Source organism: Metarhizium robertsii, assembly GCF_000187425.2.
Source record: "Metarhizium robertsii ARSEF 23 chromosome Unknown MAA_Scf_3, whole genome shotgun sequence".
Lineage (NCBI taxonomy): Eukaryota > Fungi > Ascomycota > Sordariomycetes > Hypocreales > Clavicipitaceae > Metarhizium > Metarhizium robertsii.
Window position 1 is genome coordinate 4,767,987 of NW_011942171.1, and position 19,934 is coordinate 4,787,920.

At 50.2% G+C, this 19,934-nt stretch overlaps 10 protein-coding genes across 10 annotated transcripts; 6 read left to right on the plus strand and 4 right to left on the minus strand.

The window, feature by feature from the left end:
- Positions 1-1,032: 1,032 nt before the first annotated feature.
- MAA_08798 (glycoside hydrolase family 47) lies at positions 1,033-2,758 on the plus strand (the record flags this gene model as incomplete). Its single annotated transcript, XM_007826796.2, has 4 exons — positions 1,033-1,250; positions 1,310-1,491; positions 1,553-2,146; positions 2,202-2,758. The coding sequence occupies 4 exons, from the start codon at positions 1,033-1,035 to the stop codon at positions 2,756-2,758; spliced, it is 1,551 nt and encodes a 516-aa protein (XP_007824987.2).
- Positions 2,759-3,402: 644 nt separating this feature from the next.
- On the minus strand, positions 3,403-5,193 carry MAA_08799 (Heterokaryon incompatibility; the record flags this gene model as incomplete). The annotated part of the gene is made up of 1 exon (XM_007826797.1): positions 3,403-5,193. The coding sequence occupies one exon, from the start codon at positions 5,191-5,193 to the stop codon at positions 3,403-3,405; it is 1,791 nt and encodes a 596-aa protein (XP_007824988.1).
- A 900-nt stretch (positions 5,194-6,093) lies between these two features.
- On the plus strand, positions 6,094-7,133 carry MAA_08800 (spt3; the record flags this gene model as incomplete). The annotated part of the gene is made up of 3 exons (XM_007826798.2): positions 6,094-6,132; positions 6,181-6,270; positions 6,336-7,133. 3 exons carry the CDS (start codon positions 6,094-6,096, stop codon positions 7,131-7,133), a joined length of 927 nt encoding a protein of 308 aa, XP_007824989.2.
- A 109-nt stretch (positions 7,134-7,242) lies between these two features.
- Positions 7,243-7,978, minus strand: MAA_08801 (sugar transporter; the record flags this gene model as incomplete). The annotated part of the gene is made up of 4 exons (XM_007826799.2): positions 7,243-7,684; positions 7,770-7,784; positions 7,837-7,910; positions 7,964-7,978. The coding sequence occupies 4 exons, from the start codon at positions 7,976-7,978 to the stop codon at positions 7,243-7,245; spliced, it is 546 nt and encodes a 181-aa protein (XP_007824990.2).
- Positions 7,979-8,406: 428 nt separating this feature from the next.
- MAA_08802 (phosphotransferase enzyme family protein) lies at positions 8,407-9,207 on the plus strand (the record flags this gene model as incomplete). Its single annotated transcript, XM_007826800.1, has 1 exon — positions 8,407-9,207. The coding sequence occupies one exon, from the start codon at positions 8,407-8,409 to the stop codon at positions 9,205-9,207; it is 801 nt and encodes a 266-aa protein (XP_007824991.1).
- Positions 9,208-10,535: 1,328 nt separating this feature from the next.
- Positions 10,536-11,005, plus strand: MAA_11013 (Mannose-binding lectin; the record flags this gene model as incomplete). Its single annotated transcript, XM_011412958.1, has 2 exons — positions 10,536-10,789; positions 10,840-11,005. The coding sequence occupies 2 exons, from the start codon at positions 10,536-10,538 to the stop codon at positions 11,003-11,005; spliced, it is 420 nt and encodes a 139-aa protein (XP_011411260.1).
- A 2,346-nt stretch (positions 11,006-13,351) lies between these two features.
- MAA_08803 (uncharacterized protein) lies at positions 13,352-14,757 on the plus strand (the record flags this gene model as incomplete). The annotated part of the gene is made up of 5 exons (XM_007826801.1): positions 13,352-13,463; positions 13,526-13,848; positions 13,917-13,997; positions 14,052-14,119; positions 14,175-14,757. The coding sequence occupies 5 exons, from the start codon at positions 13,352-13,354 to the stop codon at positions 14,755-14,757; spliced, it is 1,167 nt and encodes a 388-aa protein (XP_007824992.1).
- Positions 14,758-16,364: 1,607 nt separating this feature from the next.
- On the minus strand, positions 16,365-16,919 carry MAA_08804 (uncharacterized protein; the record flags this gene model as incomplete). Its single annotated transcript, XM_007826802.2, has 2 exons — positions 16,365-16,813; positions 16,865-16,919. 2 exons carry the CDS (start codon positions 16,917-16,919, stop codon positions 16,365-16,367), a joined length of 504 nt encoding a protein of 167 aa, XP_007824993.2.
- A 299-nt stretch (positions 16,920-17,218) lies between these two features.
- MAA_11014 (uncharacterized protein) lies at positions 17,219-17,728 on the minus strand (the record flags this gene model as incomplete). The annotated part of the gene is made up of 1 exon (XM_011412959.1): positions 17,219-17,728. One exon carries the CDS (start codon positions 17,726-17,728, stop codon positions 17,219-17,221), a length of 510 nt encoding a protein of 169 aa, XP_011411261.1.
- Positions 17,729-18,639: 911 nt separating this feature from the next.
- Positions 18,640-18,846, plus strand: MAA_11015 (uncharacterized protein; the record flags this gene model as incomplete). The annotated part of the gene is made up of 1 exon (XM_011412960.1): positions 18,640-18,846. The coding sequence occupies one exon, from the start codon at positions 18,640-18,642 to the stop codon at positions 18,844-18,846; it is 207 nt and encodes a 68-aa protein (XP_011411262.1).
- Between the last annotated feature and the right edge of the window lie 1,088 nt (positions 18,847-19,934).

Here is a 19,934-nt window from a genome sequence, read left to right on the forward strand (position 1 = left end):
ATTTATTTATATAATTATTTTAAGGGTTTATTATTTTACTTATTATTTAATATTAATATAAGCCTTTAAAATATATAAGTTTTAGTGTAAAAGTAGGCATTTTTTGGAATTACCTACAACCCACTGTACCTGTTGCGTCATATGAAGACGGAAATAGTTTCTCTTCAACTCGTCGCACAACGAGACGCGGATGGTAGTCTGGGGCAGTTTGTTGCACGGTGTGCATGCTAACTTGTTGGTTGAACGGAGCGGGCATAAACGGCACAGATAGAGCGCACAAGGATCCAGTTGCGCTTGACCATCAATGTTCAAGCATTGAATACAATTTATCGGCAACTTAGCGCCGAAACTCCATGTCAGTTGTTACCGGACATGTATGAACTAAAGCCTTGGCTTGGGTGCCCTGATTAGAAGACACGCCGCGCCGAGTCATGCTTGCACTCCCTTGGCATAACTGGCTGCTCATTGGGCCATGGCCATGGACCAATCTCTTGACCTCATTCCGCGTCGGCAGCACGCCAACCAGATTGACATTTCTCCTTCTTCGTCATGTGGCTGGAGGGCCGCTCCCGTGATGCCTGGACGCTGCCCTCCTGACTGCCACGCCGTCATCTCCCGCAGACTCGCCATGAAACGTCATTACTCGTCACGGCGCGCATGTCCCCTTTCGGCCGATCGCATCCCGTCCACAAGGTGGTATCGAGACACCACGTGTAGAACCTGTGATGCTGGTCGCATTGACGACGTGATTTGTAAACGCAAACTCAAAGCAAGATTAATTTATTAAACAATGCAATTGATGCGGCGCATCCAGGCCCCATGTTGCATCAGGAACGTCTGGTGGCTTGGACACGATGAATGATTGCAATGTCTTGGAGTAGCACCCTGGGAAATTGGGATGCCACCAGGCGACGCAGCATGTCGGGCCCGTGGTTCACTTAAAAGGAGCCCTTGGAATCCGCGAATCAATGTTTCTCTCAATCGACCAAGCAGGGCTTTCACGGGTCGCGCGTATCAATCATGGTCTTCAAAATGCCGTCGCCGTCGGCGTGTGCCGTTGCCGCACTTCTCGCCAGTCCAGCACTCGGAAATCCAGCAAGGTCGCTGCTCAAAAGAGGCGCAATGGAAGCCGACACCTCCAAGGCCTCTCAAGTACAAGATGTCTTTCGCACGGCGTGGAACGGCTATTATGAACACGCGTTTCCTCACGATACTCTTTTGCCGCTTACCGGCGGCAACTATGACGACAGGTGAGAATCTGCAAACAGTCAATGTATGCATCTCTGCAACAGTACCTAACAAAATGCAGAAACGCATGGGGTGTGACGCCAATCGACTCGTTGAGCACGGCCATCATCATGGAGGAGTCCGATATTGTGAACCAGATTCTCAAGTACGCGGCCACGATTGACTTTACCACCACCAAGGAAGTCAACTCGTCCATCTCCCTGTTTGAAACCAACATTCGATACCTCGGCGGACTACTCGCCGGTAAGCACGACTTCATCACCGACATAAGCATTCAATATTATTTGCGCTAACCACCCCCAAGGCTACGACTTGTTAACGGGCCCCATGAAGAGCCTCGTCGACGACACCAACAAGGCCCACGTCGACGCCCTGCTCAAACAGGCCACCACGCTCGCTGACAGTCTCAGCATCGCCTTTGACACGCCGAGCGGCGTCCCCGACGACGCCGTCTTCCTCAATCCCACCCGCCGCATCGGCGGCTCAGCCTCCAACGGTCCAGCCGGCTTCGGCACCCTGGTCCTCGAATGGACACGCCTCAGCGACCTCACGGGCAACAAGACGTATGCGCAGCTCGCCCAGAAAGCCCAAGAGTACCTCGTCAAGCCAAAGGGCAAGCCCGAGCCGTTCCCCGGCCTGATCGGGTACACCGTCTCCATCGCCGACGGCACGTTCCAAGACCAGAGCGGCGGCTGGGGCGGCGGCACCGACAGCTTCTACGAGTACCTCATCAAGATGTACCTCTACGACCCGAAAGAGTTCTCCTTCTACAAGGACCGCTGGGTGGCGGCCGCCGACTCGACCATCGAGCACCTCGCCTCGCACCCCACGACCCGAAGCGACCTGACCTTCCTGGCGGGATACAACGGCCAGACCATCAACCACTGGTCCGGACACTGTAAGTTGAAACCATCCCCGTATCAACGCGTTCAATGTTTGCTAAACGGGCCCAGTGGCCTCCTTCGCCGGCGGCAACTTCATCCTCGCGGGCGTCGTGCTCAACGAGCCCAAGTACACCGACTTTGGGCTCGCCCTCGCAACCTCCTACTACGAGACGTACAAGCAGACGCCGGCGCGCATCGGGCCCGAGGGCTTCCAGTGGGTAGCCGCCGACGGGGGCAGCCCGCCCAACGCCGACCAGGCCGACTTTTACCAAAAGGCCGGCTTCTGGTCCTTCTCGGGGGGGTACATCCTGCGTCCCGAGACCATTGAGAGCCTGTACTACGCGTACCGCGTCACCGGGGACAACAAGTACCGCGACATGGTGTGGGAGGCGTTCACTGCCGTGCGCGACTTGTGCAGGGCCAAGTATGGCTTCGCGGGCATCAGGGACGTGATGAAGAAGGATGGCGGGGGGCAGGATAATTTCCAGCAGAGCTTCTTTTTGGCCGAGACGCTCAAGTATGCGTATCTCACGTTTGCGGGGGACTCGGAGGTGCAGTTTCACGGCAAGGGGGGGAACGAGTTTGTGTTTAATACCGAGGCTCATCCGTTTAGGGTGCGTCGCTGACGGACGAGGTGGATGGGTTGTTTTACGGTTATATAATGTATCTGGTAGAGGTATCGGAAGTGGTTCGTTTAGAAGTACATGATAGATCTAATATAAAGCCATAGTTTTAGTTTTTAAACCCAAGGCAAAAAAGGTTGTGTCATGGTCCGTTGCGCTCTTATCGGTGCATTTGACTGGTGCGACTTGCATGTCGCGTCGCAATTCGCAATGACAGCAATGCGAATGCGTCAATGAACCGTCGACATTTGAAGGTGGCGGGGTGGCGGTTTGAGTGCGCGCATACTTGTCACAAACTTGTATTTAAGCGTCAGTTGTCTCATGTTTGTCTTTATCGAATCGCATTAGCAGGCATGAGAACGGGGAGCCCAACATTCTTCATTCGCCACGGTCCGCGATGATTCCTTGACATCATATACTTGAAACGACTCGCAGATATTAAACGCCTCGAACCGTTCCAACTATCCATAGCTAACTACGCATGCTTTCACAAGTTTGTAAAGTAAGCCGTAGCGAGGGTAATAGTAATCACATTTGAAGCACGGTAGCCCGTCATTTGCATCACACCACAGAGCGCACTACCAACTGAAAACGCAGAGTTGATTGCGAGTGAGTGGCAGACCAAGCAACAGCATGCTACCGCCCTGCTACACTGCCAGCGCACCCAACTTGTCCTTCAGCTCTTGTATCCCATCATCGTTTCCGAAAAGCAGTGCATAAAACGCCCTGGCATCCATCCTCACAATCTGCGTGAATATGCCTTCTATCCGCTCTACTTCGCCCGCCTCTGCACCCGGCGCGGCCGTCTCCCCCATCAGATCCTTCATCATCACCGCCGTCCCGCACACATGCTGCGTAGTCCAATTGCCGTAATCGTGTCGCAAGACGATGCGCTTCATCGGCGCTCCTTGAACGCGGCATATGAAATCTGCGAGCCGCGCAGTCGGCGGGACAATTGCGATTTTATACGGCAGCGTCTCTGAACTAGATTCCTTGACGATTGCCAAACACGGCTCGTTGGAAATCGTGGACGCGTAATTCCAGGATCCTTCAAACTCGGGCGAGATGCGGTCGTCCTCGTCGCTCCCGTCGGGATCGTACTTTGAATACGGATACAGAGAATGCATGTGATCTGTCGTGATGAAGTCTATTCGGTGATTTTCAAAACACGTCAAATCGGGAAGCTTCGAGTCTGTGCCGTCCAGGATATGCTGCATCAGCACGTCGTGCTCTTGGTGCGCCGCATCGAGGACATCTTCATACGCGTTGCGGTAGACGCGCTGCAGCTCCGCCTCCCACTTGTCCGTGAGGTCAAGCGACGCGCGCAACTCAGAAATCGCAGGCCCCACGGATATGATCCTGCCCAGGCACGTCGTCGCAAGTTCGACAGAAGATGCCGCCCACTCGTCTCTTCCTTCGGCGCGCAGATGATCATGGAAGGACTGGCTGCCCGGCTTGTGCTGGAACTGAACAACGCCGCCGAGACTCGGCATCTTGTCCCCGCCCAGCAAGTTCCTGAGCAGCGTGCAAAAGGCTGCTTTTTCGTCATTCCTCTCTGGGAGGAGATTCTTGCGACCCATGAAGTGGACTGTGTCTGCCCAAACGTCTAGAACGGATTTGCTGTAGTCGATGGGAAAGTCACGGCCGTCGACTGACAGGCCGACGAGGCCGTAAATCTTATCCCTGGGGTCCTTGCACAAGGCGTCGAGGTGGTTTTCCAAAAGTTTCTTCAGAGAGCAGCTGCCGCTGTACTTGTTCCGCCGCATGGCCTGCAAGGCAAGCGGACCAATGTTGCGTTCCTTGCTCTCGGCATGCTTCTCGACATGCCGCACAAAGCAATCCCAATCCAGCGGGCCAGCACTACCGAAACAGACCTGAATCTTGCGAGCTTTTCCAATCTCCTGAAGAATCCACACCCGCTGCCAGTATTCGTCGCCGCTCACGTCTTGTATCGCTTGCTGGAGATGGCTCTCGATGTCAACATCTACAGTGGTGTACTGCGTACCCAGCCAAACAAGCACAGATGCAGCGCGAGAGTAAATATGCGGCATGATTCGCAGCTGGCGACTCTTCTCGGGAACATCTTTCTGGTTGATGGACACGGCATCAATCCAGAGAGGGCAGCCGCGCGGGTGGGCGTGAAGATATTGCAGAGCCGCGTGCAGGTTTTCTGTAACTGTCACGCTGATGCCGTCGACGATGATGGTCTTCTGGACAGACTCGTCGCCCCATCGGTAGGACAGGGCTTCGTACTTTTGTGGCGGAGAGAATGCGGCGACCTGAAGACTGCACACGAGGTATCCTTGGTTGCTCAGCTCGCGCTCAATTGTGAGGAGCCGGATGGTGTCGGTTGAGGTGCTCAGGGGTCGACTAGCATAAGGCTCTGAGGGAACAACAGGAAGTTGTCCTGTGGCATTCGCCGAGGCCGTTGACGGCATTGTGAGTGAGTGTCGAGGTTCCAAGTTGCGTGTCTCGTGTGTTTGGCAAGCCGACCGAACTTGCTACTTGTTGCGCCAGGAACATCAGTGACTTAATAGTCACGAACATAATATGCCCTGGCGTCAAAACATAACGCCTCAGATGCCTGTCGTGTGCATGAACATGGGTGCTCTGTGGATCATCACGCCGCTGAGAATGCTGAACAGCGGCGAGAGCTGAAAGTTTGCGGCATGATGAAGTACTGCATCTGGTCAAGGAGTGAGTAGACCATTCACGGCTACAGTACGCGACGCGTGGTAACTCGACACCTCGATGGCGGTAAATGCATCGCCCACAAAAGACGTCCGGGGCGTGTGGTGACCTCGGAAGTATAAGCTGACATCTGGACTGTTGAAAAGTCAAGACCGGGCGAGCATCAACGGAAAACAAGGCAAGGCAGGTTGATCTTTTACAGAAACTGGGAGCTTACTCAACGCTCCATCAAATCCGAGCTCGTCTCGTCATTGGCCATGTTCCAATAAAAAAAGCAGCCACAATATGCAACCTCCACCTCGTCTCCACATTGGATTTGAACGGGCCTAAGCTCATGCCCCGTCGAAAAAGAGCTGCGTCGCTCGTCAATCCAGCGCTGGCTGGGTGAGATGCGTGTAAGTCGGTGCGGGACCCGGGTTGAGCAGCATCCATCGGGCCATGAATATAAAATGGGAAACCTCATTCCTTCACATCTGACACGACATTGAGAAGAGAACTATACACTGCCTTAAATAAAAAGAATATTTCTAAACCTGCAATTTACCAATACTGTCTAATTGTTCAGACTCCAGAGGCACATTCGGCCTACACCCTCCACACATCAATATCAGCTCAGACATCTACACGCACAAGAGCCATTGTCCATCATGTCGACACCACCCGTATTCGCCTCGGAAATCCGGCAGGTATGGGATTTCAGTCCCATGATTGATCTTCAGTCTAATCTCAGATAGATGATGTACGTTGCGGGCGAGACTGAGAGCGCATCCACAGAAGCCGTGTCCCTGATTGAGAGCATCATCAGAAATCAAGTGATTCACCTGGTACTATACCCGCCATGGCACCTAGATCAGCTTGAACAGAAACTGCAGCTAAGCCATTCGCCTAGATAACCACAGCTGACGAGTATGCTTCCCGGCGTGGCAGTCGGGTCTTCTCCAACAACGACCTCATCTTCCAATTTCGACACGACACTGCGCGAGTCGAAAGAGTACAAAAGTTTCTCGCGTTAAAGGCCCTGCGAAGATCATCAAAGGCCGATGACGAAGACGTGGAAAAGGTGGACGTCGAAGACGCCGACACGATGCAAGGCGGTTTGGGCGATGCATTGGAGACGAGCAGAGCTGTTGCCGCCTCAGCCAGGCTTCCTTGGGACATCAACACTCTGTACGGTGAGCTCCCACCAGGTCCAGCGGATTCGGCCGCATACGAGGAGCAAGATGCGACGAATCTAGAAAAGTTGCGGGCTGCCGATGCCAAGACACTCAACATGACTGTCGCCGAGTATGCAACATGGTCAGAATACCGCCACGCTTCCTTTACCAGGCGTCGTGTGGTGAAATTCCGGCAATGGTGCGGACTGGGTGTCGTGGCGGACCACAAGGCCAGCGACGACGTGTTGGATATTCTGGGCTTCTTGACAAGCGAGATGGTGCACCGACTGACCGTCATGGCCCTGGGCCTGCAGGAACGTGAGAATCGTCGGAGGCTCGTCCTATACGGGGAGCAGAATACCGAAATCGGAGGCTTCGCATCGCTGATGGGATTGAATCAGGACCAACAGGCGAGATTGCCAGTAGAGTGCCGTCATATTCGACATGCATATGATATGACGCAAAGTGCGAGTACAGCTCACGGCGCCAGGCGGAAGGGGATACGGTCCACGAAGATGTTGTGCCTTATATGAGCAGTAACTTGTCCCTAAATAGATTGTTCAGTCAATTTTCACCAGGTAAAATCCTTAATCCCACGCAAGCCGACAGGCGCCGAAGATAGCGCTGTTCTACAAAGGCTGCCTACTCCTCCTTTTCTCGATTCCCGTCCATCATGTAGTCATCAACAGTATAGCCAGCCACAACCTCTGACTCGGTCCTCGTCTGAATGTCCTCAATCGCAGGCTGTGCGGACAGCCAGGCCGCAACCAGCATGCTCTTCAACGTCCAGCTGGACTTGAACCTGCTGGGCGTGTACCACTCGACTCCGTTGCGGCTCAACTCGCCGTGGTATGGGAAATTGGCCAGAAGATGAAGCCTCAATAATGACGGGTACCTATACAGGTCAAACAAGGCAGCTCTTTCGGCGGACATGTACCACCGCAGACTGCCGATGGTGAAGCCGAGGGATGAGCCGAGCACGAACGGAAGGGCAGCTGTGCCCCAGAGAGCGCTGGCGACGAGGGTGGCGCTGATGCCGACGACCACGGCTGTGTATGTACCCGCCAAGAGGCTGCGAAACATTCTGCCGTCAGTCAGTAGAGTTCAAGGTAGTTGGCCTGGCTCCATGCCGCGAGCAATTTTCAACGGCATCGCAACGTGGTGCATACACTAATCCGGGACCGCTGAAAGCTGTTAGAAGGCACTCCGTGCAATTCAACGTCGGAAATAACGGACCTGACATTTCCCCAGCCACCAATGATCTTGAGTAGGCTGAATGGGTGTTGGGAATTCGAGGCGAAGTCGGCGACCTGGGGGGACATTAGCAACGCGTTGACGCCTCGCGAACTGGCCGACAGCTCACACTCATTTCCTGCATTCTGGCTAGGGTGGTCCTGCGCCCAGGAACAGCTTGGGAAAGAGAAAAAAAGAGTCAATTCTTCGGAACAGGCGATGAGTTGCTGTTTCAGAGCCGTGAGTATTCCACCTGATTCAGGCCCGATGCACGGCAGACGTGATGCAGGAGGCACGTTTGGGATATGGCTGCGGCGCACTGAGCGCGTGGGAATACCGGCAGAGCCCAGGCCTACGAGACTGGCACTAGCATCCCGCCAGCTGCCACACAAACTGACCAGACACAACTTGATTCCATTAACTGACCGTGCCCCCAAAGTAGTCTCATCCCCCCTCAATCCTCTCGGCTCAACATTTTCCCGTAAGAATAAATCTTTGCGTGACCGTCTTATTTCCTTGAGCCCACCACGCGTTTACAACGAAGTGGGTAAACTCCTTGGTTCAAAGACAAAAATGGAGCAGATTCAAATACCTGCTCGCGATGTTGTGTCAAGTCTTTGTGATATGAACGGACCCGAAACCCGCGGCTTTGCATACAACGATCAGATTTGGATCAAATACGGCAAGTCAGTGATGTTGGCGGAAGCTGCGATGCAAAAATATGTACACGAAAATGCTGATCCTAGCGTCGTCCATATTCCCAAAGTTTTCGACGCTTTCAGCACCCCATCAGGGCCGAACGAAACACCCATGACATATATCGTCATGGAGAATGTGAAGGGCAGTGATTTCGTTGACTTCAAAAAGGAGCACCCGCAAGAAGCCGAGGAAGCAATGGAGGCCATCGCGACCGCCGTCCGTCACATTTGGGATCTCCCACTACCACCGGGCGTACCACTAGGACCTTTCTACCATGAGATGCCTGTTGATAGATTCTTTGCGGATTTTGGGGCAGGCCGCAGTTTTAACGATTTGACAGAGTTGGAGGATTGGATCAACAATAAGCTGGACAAGGGAGAGTTCCAAGATCGGGTGGCATTGCAGGGGGAGCGGCTTTACATATGCCATTGCGATCTTACTCAGTTCAACATCAGAGTGGGCGAGCGAATCGCCATTCTAGACTGGGGGTTCTCGGGTGTCTATCCACTGATCTTTGAAGAATTCGCTCTGTTTCACCAATTCTGCCTTCCTGGCTCTAAATTTGCGAGAGCTCTACGCAAGGAGCTCTTTGGGCCAAAACTCTCCAAGCATATGCGTGCGATTTCACGCGCAGCAAATTATCACATGTTTGGGATCTGCGCGAGGAAGAGATGATACTGTATTTGAAGCCGTATCATGCCGTGGGACTGGTGATTTGACTTCAAGCTCCAGGGTTATTCGGTGATGTTATTAGTTGGATCGACACATAGGATCTGGAAATGCTCATGCCGCTATTGACAAAAACCGTTTCAGGCAGCACTGATATTTTCTCATATTCTATTTACTGAACTCAGTAATGGGGCCTGAGAAGCAGACTGGACGTGAAATTGCAAGACATTGCGGTTTAGAGCTATGCGCCGAGTATGGTCAGGAGTTAGACGCAGCTGTTTGTTTGCTAGATCAGACCTCTACAGTATGTACTTGGCGTTGTTGCTGCCTATCTCGTCCGCGGTATCGAATGGTCTCCGATAACAAGCACCTTGACGCCCGGCCACCTTCATCAACCAGGGAGGCATGAGACAACGGAAATATCTAGCCTGCCGAATAACGTTGGTTGGTTGTGAAAGGCTCTGGTTGGCCGCTTCTAGGAGATGAACCAACCGAGAGAACAGCTCTGAAACAGTCAGGAAGGGGAAGAAGTCTGAGTGATTAGGACCAACATTGAAGGGTTGACCACCGTGGCATCAATGCGACTAGACCCCATGTGCACCCTGCACACCCCTTATGCCCCCTGAAGGGCGAGAGTGGCTCGCTAATGTTGGACGTCGTGGCCTATCAGGCTGCATTTGACCACAATAACGGCAAGAAGAAGTTCCCATGGCAGAGAAGTTCGAGTCACTAAACACGAGTTGTCTGCATACATGACGAGGAAGCGATACTTGGCCTTGCCTGGCCTTGGTAGGCCGCTTTTCCCATGAGGAAATACTTACAGCTGCTTGCCTTGGGCGCTTAAACACCACATCGAGAAATCAAGAGGGGAAGTTGGCCATGCTTTCCAGCCAAAGAGTTTCACACATCATGTCTTAACCTAGAGTCGATTGGCTCAAGTATCCTCTAAAATAGAAGTCCATAAGCCTCATGAATGTATCAGCACTTTCAAGATCAATCCTCTGTCATTCCCGGTCCAACCGCGCGGTTATATCCCGTAAACAGTGGACATCAAGCCTTGTTTACATTCTCCTACTCTAACCCTCTCAAGTAGCTTCTTGGGCCAAGAGTCAAGACGAGGCTGATGATATTCAACATGTATAAGTGGCAGCGAAATTGCTTTCCATGGCCGAATTCATCAGTATTGAACTCGTCTAATCCTGCTCATGACATCTACTTCTTAGAGGTTGCTCTCGGATCTCACTCGCATCGCTGATGGATTCAATTTGGGAATATATGCAGATGAATAGGGTAACTTTGACGAGAGTAAAAACCATTGGGCTCTCGTTTTCGAGATGACTGATAAATATATCCGCCTGAGTATGGAGAGTCGCAAGAACAGCAGGACCGGCAAGCATGGGGTGCTCGTGTTGCATCGGCAGAGCTACAAAGGCGAGTCGAGAAGTATTGTTCACCGCCAAACTTATTCGTTCAAGAATCCCGATATCACTATCAAGAAGCTCTTGGAATTCACTCTCACCCGCGGATTGCACCGGTATAAGATGATCACCACCAAGGATGGAGCCAAGAAAGGATGTCGGTACCACTTGTAGGTGAAATATACCCATTGCGCTGCTCTTGAATGCTAATAATCATTAGGAAAACCATGTTGCTAGGCCTCGAGGCTGCTGGGTGGATTGGGAGCAAGTCAGACGCTGGTAAACGAATCAATGACTTTCTCCCTTATGTTTACACGAGGGATGACGAAACGGTTGAGATATATGTTACGACCAAGCCTATCGACGTCGGCCATTTCTGTGAGTAATTTATCACTCACAGTCCGCATGGTATTTTCCGGCAGCTACCATGGAAAGGAGGAATGGGGAGAGAAACCGGGTTCAGTGAAAGCTCAGGAGACTTGTCATTATGTGAGAGACCACGGGGTGACGGGAGTGATCTGCGATTAAGGCACAAGAACTCGTGATGCAACGGCAGTTCTGCTATTGCGACCTAGGCAGAGAGAAATGGGAAGACTTGAACGTGCATGTGATGTAGAAGGAACAAGGGTAGCTGGAAGGTGCCGGCTGTGTGCTGTTATTTAGAATGGTAGATAGATGATTGACTGTTTTAGCCATTATTGCCTAGCGAGTCTGCTTATAAAGTGTCTTATATTTTATGGCCTAAATTATTCCGGTAGTAATATAATTAAAGCCATTTACGTTCAGAAATATAACTTAGTTAGTATATTAATATATATCTTTATCTTAGAATATATATAAGTATATTTATTTATCTTGGAATATATATAAGTATATTTATTTATCTTAGAATATATATAAATATATTTATTTATCTTAGAATATATATAAGTATATTTATTTATTTTGGAATATATATAAATATATTATAGTATAATACGTAATTACTAGCTAGGTATTAAGTGAAGCGTAAATATATCTAGTAGTAGCAAAAATAGTAAGCCCGGCAAGAAATTCGCAAAAAATTAACACTCCCCTAACTAACCTCCCGGAAACAGAAACGGGAAAAGTAAAAAGTTGGGTCTGGCCGGGGATTGAACCCGGGACCTCTCGCAAGCAATGCATTAGGGTTTTCCCTAAGCGAGAATCATACCACTAGACCACCAGACCGCGTTAAGAACCAAGGAACTTGGATGAAAACAGGATGCCGAAAAGAAATTTATGAAGCGGTCGCATCTTCCGTTTCTCACGCCGCTAGCTTGGCGCGCTAGAACTGCGTTTCGTTTCGAAACGCCAGGCCAGCCGGTATTTGAACTCGCACATCAATTGGCACCCAGCTCATGGATGCCATTGCTGAGATGCCTAGCGGATAGCTGGTTAATCGTGCACACAGGCTAATGCTCTATTTCTGTTGCGTAAGTATAAATGCCGTGTGGACTTTCGAGAACGTTTATGAAGCGACCGATAACTACCAGCACTTGAAAGTGGCAGGGTCCAACTATTTATTATTCTCTAGCTCGGAGAAGAAAAGCTCAATCGCACTGCCAACTACGTTGTCATAGTCCTTTATTGTTGCAATTATCCCAGGTCTCGCTGCGCCATGACACCGCGAATAATATTCACTGTGATATCCCGCACAAGGTAAAAACTGGCTTCTCGCTGCTTAGCACGGCATGCTGATGTGTGACAAGGCTGATGGCAGCGCATATTCTGGGACTCTACTCATCCACGTTAGTTTGCATCCTTTAATTTCCTCAGTAGCGCAAAAGGGCGAATAATAAACTCTTCTGCTTGTCTCGTCATCACCGCCGGATATTATGTGAATATAAAAAGGCTTGCAGAGCTACACAGCTCGAAGGCCCTCGATTCAGATGCGGTTGAGTGCTCTTCATCTTAACCGCCAAAAGGTCCTGGGGTGAGCTATTTCAGAAAGATGAGACCCCAGAAGAGTAATCAGCTCCAATAATTTGTCTCGCTTTAATAACCCTTTACGTTGAGACGCGTTAGATGTAACGGCCCCACCAGACCAGACCCTTTCTGCGATACCCGACGGGTACCTTTTTTACATCTCAAGTGCTAGCACCTAGGTACCTACGTAGTCAGGTACCTGGGTAGGTAGGCCAGCCCTCACCACATTAGATATACGTGTAATAAGTGCAATATAGCTCTTTATAACTCAGGAAACTATTAGAGATTCTCTTATTATATCATTTCTTAGTGGAACAATATACCTTTTAATATTACATGTAGGCTTCCGATTAGCTAAAATCCCAACGCACCTTAACACTGTTCAAGGGATTATACATATGGTCCCCGGCGCGGACCCAGCCGTTGCGGACTTCCGAAGCCGCATGAGCGTGCCGGGGGCCTCCTTAAGTGGGCCCTGTATGAGTCGTCTCGAGAGCGTTGCGAGGATCGGAAAACCCATTCCATTGAGTCATAAACTGTTTGCTTCAGTAAAGTCGTAGGCTTATTCGTAAAATGAGCTTTAATAACCCTCCTGAATGTATAATACTGGGTACCTGCCTAAGGCACACATCCAAATTGCCTCCGCTTCTTCATATAAATAATCTCTGTTCCCAAACTCATTTTGCCCTGGGAATCAATATTTTTGGCTTGCACGCAAGGAGCAAAAATTCTCCCAGCTGTGCACATAAACAAACAGATCACCATCAAATGCTACAACAGGCACCATGGCAACAGCTGACAACCCAATCTCACACCACACGAGCCATACGATGGGAAATGGCGCCAGCAGCAGCAATAACGGCGCTCATGGGGACGGCGCGACCTCGTCGGCCAATGGTGAGATTTTACTTTTTTTTTTTTTTTTTTGAATAGGCCTTCCGCTGACTGTTGACGTGTAGGACACAATCAGGACAATATCTTGGATGCCCCCTTAACGACCCCCGTTGCCGACTTGTATAAGTGTAATATGGACGAAAGCGAAGCTGATCAGCGCCCTCTGACGGGCGTCTCGCATTTCTCTTCCGTTTCGTGTGATATCCCGGACTCCAAGGCTGGGACCATGATGAGCAATGCCACTCTCGTGGACTCCTCTGTCAACCTGGCCAGCTTTAGCATTATCGACAGTACTCTACGCGAGGGCGAGCAGTTTAGTACCGCCCACTTCAACACGGCACAGAAGATCAAAATCGCCCAGGGCCTGGATGCTTTTGGAGTGGACTATGTAAGACTCTCACTCAGCCAAACCATGAGGTCTGAAACGTACTGTGTATATCTAACGCCATGTATTAGATAGAGTTGACGTCGCCCGCTGCTTCTGAACAGTCGAGAGCTGATTGCGAGGCCATCTGCAAGCTGGGTCTACGGGCCAAGGTGAGCCAAGCCTAGACATAACTGTCATCTATGCCATGTCTGACAACAAGTCAGATAGTATGCCACATTCGATGCAACATGGACGACGCAAGACTCGCCATTCAGACAGGCGTGGATGGAATGTACGTCCTCTTCCCTCTAGAAACACGCACACCATGACTAATGGTCACGACACAGAAATATGTTCATCGGAACCTCGTCCCTGCTCATGAAGCATTCGCACGGAAAGGATATGACTTACATTGCCGCCAAGGCGCAGGAGATTATCGAATATGTCAAGTCGAACAAGGTCGAGATTCGCTTCTCCGGGGAGGACTCGTTCCGCTCAGACTTTTCCGACATCTTGAAGCTATATTCCCTCGTCGACCGGCTGGGCGTGGACCGCGTAGGCATCGCCGACACCGTGGGGGGTGCCACGCCCATGGAAGTGTACGACAAAATCGACGCCCTGCGAAAGGCTGTTGGCTGCGACATCGAGACGCACTTCCACAACGACACGGGATGTGCCATCGCAAACTCCTTGGTTGCTCTCGAGGCTGGCGCGACGCATATTGACACCACGGTGCTCGGTATCGGCGAACGAAACGGCATCACGCCTCTCGGCGGTCTTATGGCCTGTGTGGTTCCTACAGATCGCAACTTTGTCTTGAGCAAGTACAGGCTTGAGAAGCTGGACTACCTGGAAAAATTGGTTGCCCAGATTGTCGGGGTGGAAATCCCCTTCAACAATGTTACGTGGTCTCTGAAGAATAAGGACTGAACGAGACGGAGCGGCTGGGAGCGAGTAATCGAAAGCCAGTAACATGGTTTATTCGGATTATTTGCCGACAGAGCAGTCTTTGCGGTGCGACAGTTTAGCAAATAGTCATTACTGGAAAAATCATCCCTACATGACCCCCTTTGAGCCTGAATTATTTTGCGTGAATTGCCAACACGTATTGTGTACCTAAGGGGCTCACACGAACCTTGACGGATAAAGACTCATTCGTATGACTTGTCTTTGTAATTTATTGCTTACCACCCTCTGGGTCATCAGTTGCGCATACTCCTGTGCACTACCTATCCACTGCCCGCTTAGACACGTTCTGCCTCCGTGAATTTCTGAGGCTCAAATGGCAGGATACATGCAACCAAGGCAATAAGCCCGTATATTCCCACTAGAACCCAAATTGGAACCCCGGACGTCAAGTCCCCAAATGTTCCAATAAAGGGAGATGACAACGAGGCAACCCGCCCCAATCCCAGAGCCAAGCCAGCGCCGGTGCCTCGATTCGCAGTTGGCGTCACCTCCAAAGTATATCTATTTTGGCCATCTTTTAGCAATCCGGCAGCAGCTAAAGTCGAACAGAAAACATAGGCGATTGATTTACGCATAGAGGATGCCGCAAAAGGCGTTTTGCCAAAAACTAATCATGCTCGAGAAGGCGATATTGGCAGCCTCGGTGCGAACAGCGGTGAAGCCGCCACCAAACGCGGCCGCGCAAAGAGCCGTCAATGCCATGGAGCGGCGGCGACCAAGAAATGGAACATTGACACGATAGGTTGCGAAGATGGGGCCAAAGACGCCAACTGTTGCTCAGATGACGTAGTCGCGATAGGTCTGCGCGATGCTGCCGTTTCCAAAATTGGTGCCGTTGTGCTGGAGATATACTGGGAGGTAAAGCACGAAAACAGGATCGGCGTTGGCCCGGAACATCTCGAGTATCGTAGGAGGGCCCATCTCGCTGAAATCATTGGGTTGTTAGGGCTTCCGCCAAAGGATCTCCTTACACAGGGCCAGCTCAGCAATAAATTCTTTTCAGATGAAGGGAAGTAGTCCCCATGCGCATGTCTTAGGTGCGTCTGACAAGGTCAACCTGTTAGGCACATATAAAAGACATCGAGGAATTCAATTACAACCCCCAAAGCCGCTAGAGGAGCTGGAGGCACGTCTTTCTGGGGACGAGAAGAGACAATTCCTCGAGTTCATGCGGAAGATGCTCTAGTAGGCTCCGGAACAGCGGAGTAGCGCGGACGAGCTGTTGTGTGACGACTGGCTACAAGAGAACAATAAGTGACACAACGTTGCCGAAGCGTATACAGAAAGGCCACCTTTATTGACAGAGGACGTCATAGTATATATGCGTCTAGGTTATATAAATACTGATTTTTCTCTACTCTATATTAAGTATTCCCTTATATCCCCTTCAGCTAACTTATATTAACTACTATACAATTAAAAATAAAAACCTACGATTTTTTGGTTCTATTAAAAGAGCTAAACGCTTGTTTAAATTAGAAAAATAAATGTTCAACCCATTTAATTGATTAAAACGTTTCACGTACTCTCGTTCTATTCTATATCCCACGACAAATCATCAGACCACATCATCCAGCGCGCAGTCTGGCGAGGAGTTGATCTGCCTCACGCTGCGTAAAGACACCACCACTGCACAAATTATCCGCCAACACACGAACACTGTCCAGTATGAAGCGGTCCAGCATGCAGATGGCCGAGTACGCGCGCTCGAGGTCGCGGAACTGGCTGCTGCTGCTGCCGCCGCTGTTGCTGTTGTTGCCCGTAGACTGCGGTGCAGTGGCCTTGGCACCCCAGAGACCCGTCTGTGTCCATCGGGGGAGCTCGGTGGCTAGATATGTCAGATAGTCTGCGCGGATGACTTGTATCGATGCTCTTGGCGGCGGATAGGAATCCCAGGTAAAAGGGTCGAGGTGCGAGCTGACGTCGCGGCCCCCGGCGAGCGCCATGGAGACATCTGGTGACGACTGATACGAGGTCATCTCTGAAGTGGCAAGGACATGGCCTGTGGCGACGTAAGCTGAGCACGACATCAAGCACTTGTTCCCGTTGGGCCGCCATCATGACGTACTGTTCCAAGTTGTGTCGGAGCGCGAGCCGCAAGTTGAGCTCACGGCAGCGTCCATGACCAGTTGGTTGTTTGCAGGCGAGAGATGGTCAAGTAGAACCTGCCGTACGCGGCACTGCCCACCTTTGTGTTCAAAATCATGGTTCTGTCTGACGGGTCGCGCAAACTGGGGGACACGGCAGTTGAGAGCATGGACGCACTTGGCCAAACTACCATTGCAAAGTCGACAATGAACAATACCATGACACTATAAAGAAGACTACCTCATTCTCGTACGGCATGGTTCAGTTCAGTAAAAGCAACTCAAGTCATTCACAAATCTCGCACTAGCTACATCGACACTGCGCAATATTTCGCTCACTTCTCCGCCTGCAGCTTGTTCAATACGTCTTCCTGATCCTGAGTCTCAACATGGTTTCTCACGTAGTCGTCGTGCGTGAACTTGTGCGGGTGCGGCTTCTTCTTTTCCGCCATGATCTGCAGTCCCGAGACCATGGTGCCCGTACGTCCATGGCCGAAGCCGCACCAGACCAACGTGCCATCACGGTGCTTCTCCCATTCCGTGTTGCCCTTTTTGAGCTGTTCCGGCGTGGGCGCGTGACGGTCCTCCACCTTGAGCGGCGTGTGCGCAATGCCCGCGGTCCGCAGCGTGTTGGTGATGGTGATGGTGGCGTCGTCGGCAGGCCAGTTGAGACTGATGACATGTTTGATGTTCTGCTTGTGCAAAAAGGCAATGGATTCGGGGTCCAAGCGCTGGTCGCTATCACGCGATTTGTAGTGCGGAGCTGAGGAGCGGAAGAGGCGATCGGTAGGGAGCAGATGTAGCTTGACTTGCTCAAAGCGGTAGAATCCTGCTTCATCAGCCATACTGAGAGAAGTTTCCTTGTGTGTTTGATGTTGTGTGTGAAATGTGTTTGAGTACGAGTTCTCAGCATGGACAAGTGTCCAGGACTTATCCCCTCAGAGCAGTCAAGGCTCCAACAAGGTCACGGGCTCCACAATAACAAGGACCTCTGGTAACTTTAGTAGCAGCCTAAATCCTGTGAGTAAACATGTAGCTTTTTGTAGCTTTAAGATTATGGCTACTTAAATTATAGGGTAAATTGCTAGGAAATCTATACATCTGTAATATGTGCGTCTCTTATTGGCAAGGGCCTGGCCAGTGTCCGACAGCTTCTGGGCGCAAAGATTAAACATCTTTTTCTGTAACTTACCAGCACCAACCATAACAGTTTGTTTACTAAATGCCTGCTTTAGACAGAAAGTTCCGTTGTGCACTACTACCGGAGCGAATGTGCCGGATTCGCTGATATGGGAAGCGTACATGAAGCTCCTAGAAACCAAGGTCTCTTTTTGCCCAGCTATAAATCATGTGGAATGGTCGTTAACCTAGACTAGGACAAGCCAACACCTCCCCCAGGAAACGGCGCACAAGACCAGGAAAAGTACCTTGTGTACGTGAAAAGACTCTCGTTCGACATGGCAAGCCAGATCCTGGCACCTTGGATCAGTTTCTCAAAGACAAACTCGACATGAAACTGAATATACGTGCTCTCAAGTTGCAACAATGTTGTGACTCCAAAATGCGACCAACATGTGCGCAGAAAAAAGAATTGAATCTTACTCCCGACACTCTCAAGATGCTTTTGAGCTCCTACACTGATTCTAGATTCGTTGCTATGAGCACTAGTGTGCCGGGCAGGTACGTTTTCCACTGCGTACATGTTTCTCTTTTCGAATCCGTACTAAAAGTCTTGTCTTTTAGCTCCCCAGCCACAATGTCTGAGAAGGATTGGGCCGATGTCCTGCGGAACAATTCCCTTTTGTACGCCCATACTATGGCGGCGACGTACGTTGGTCCGAGGTCACCGTCTACAGACCGCTCCAAGCCAGGGGAGCCGGATCCCGCTCTTAAGGCTGGTGATGTGCTCAACTACGTTACAACTATCCGTCCGGCCCCGGTGCAAGGTAGGGCTATCCACTAATCCATACCATACCATGTATACATTGTTACACGGATGACACGTTGCCATGAAGGCACGGGCCGAACCTTGAACCCGACGATAGTTACACAAGGGCTCTGATCACGAGACCTAGTGCAAGGCTCCTCACCGCCTCTTGATATAAATAAAGGTCTTCCACCCCTAGGGCTTCAACGGAAAACTAAGGACCTTTGATATCAAAGCAAAGTATTAGCTGAATACGAATACTGTTCCAAGCCCCTAAATACTAGGCCTTGTCACACTACCGGAGGTGACACGCTTTTAGCGAATAAGTATTGCTCCCCCGTTTGTTGATGATGCCCCTGGTGTCTTGGTCTAATCGCTCGATTGAATAGCCCCCCTGCCTGGTGCAGCACAGTGGGAAGCCACTTGAATTGGCGAATAATTCATGTAAGTTGTCGTCTCCAGGCGCCTCGAAAGTCGACTATTTGGCTAAATGGGTCATGTACAGCGAAGCGAGTTCCGATCTCTATTTGACATTATCAGGGCCACCGGACTATACAGGGAATTGATGCAGGCCATTGACAAACTCGCGCCTCATATGGAGAGCCCGGAAGTTAAATAATAGTTTTAAATATAAAGGTTTCCTTATTTTTCTGTTATTCCAGTGTTTAATTATTAAGAATATTGGAACTCTCCGGATAAATCTCTTGTTTCGAGCAAACTGGCAGTTCCTTGATGCGCATGCCTGCGGGCCGCGCAGGAGGATTCAAGACGTTAATCAAAAACAAAAATGTGGACTCTCTGGTTAGTAGCCATCATATTTAAGCCATACATAGTGGATAAACTGTGCCAAACCATGCACGTTAATATATCCCAACTTACAGGATACTGTCAGGAGGGTTTTTATAATAGCAGAGTGCCTAGAGAAATATTACTTTTAGCTTTATAGCGATTTAATAGCTAGCTAGGTATAAAATAATAACTTTATTTATTTTTAAACTTTTAAGTTTTTATAAGCTTAAAAATCCTTTTTTTATAACTAATAATAATTTTACCTTTAAAATCTAATTAAAACTTAAAGTTAATTTTTATAAAACTTTTTAATAATTAATATTTAGCTTATATAT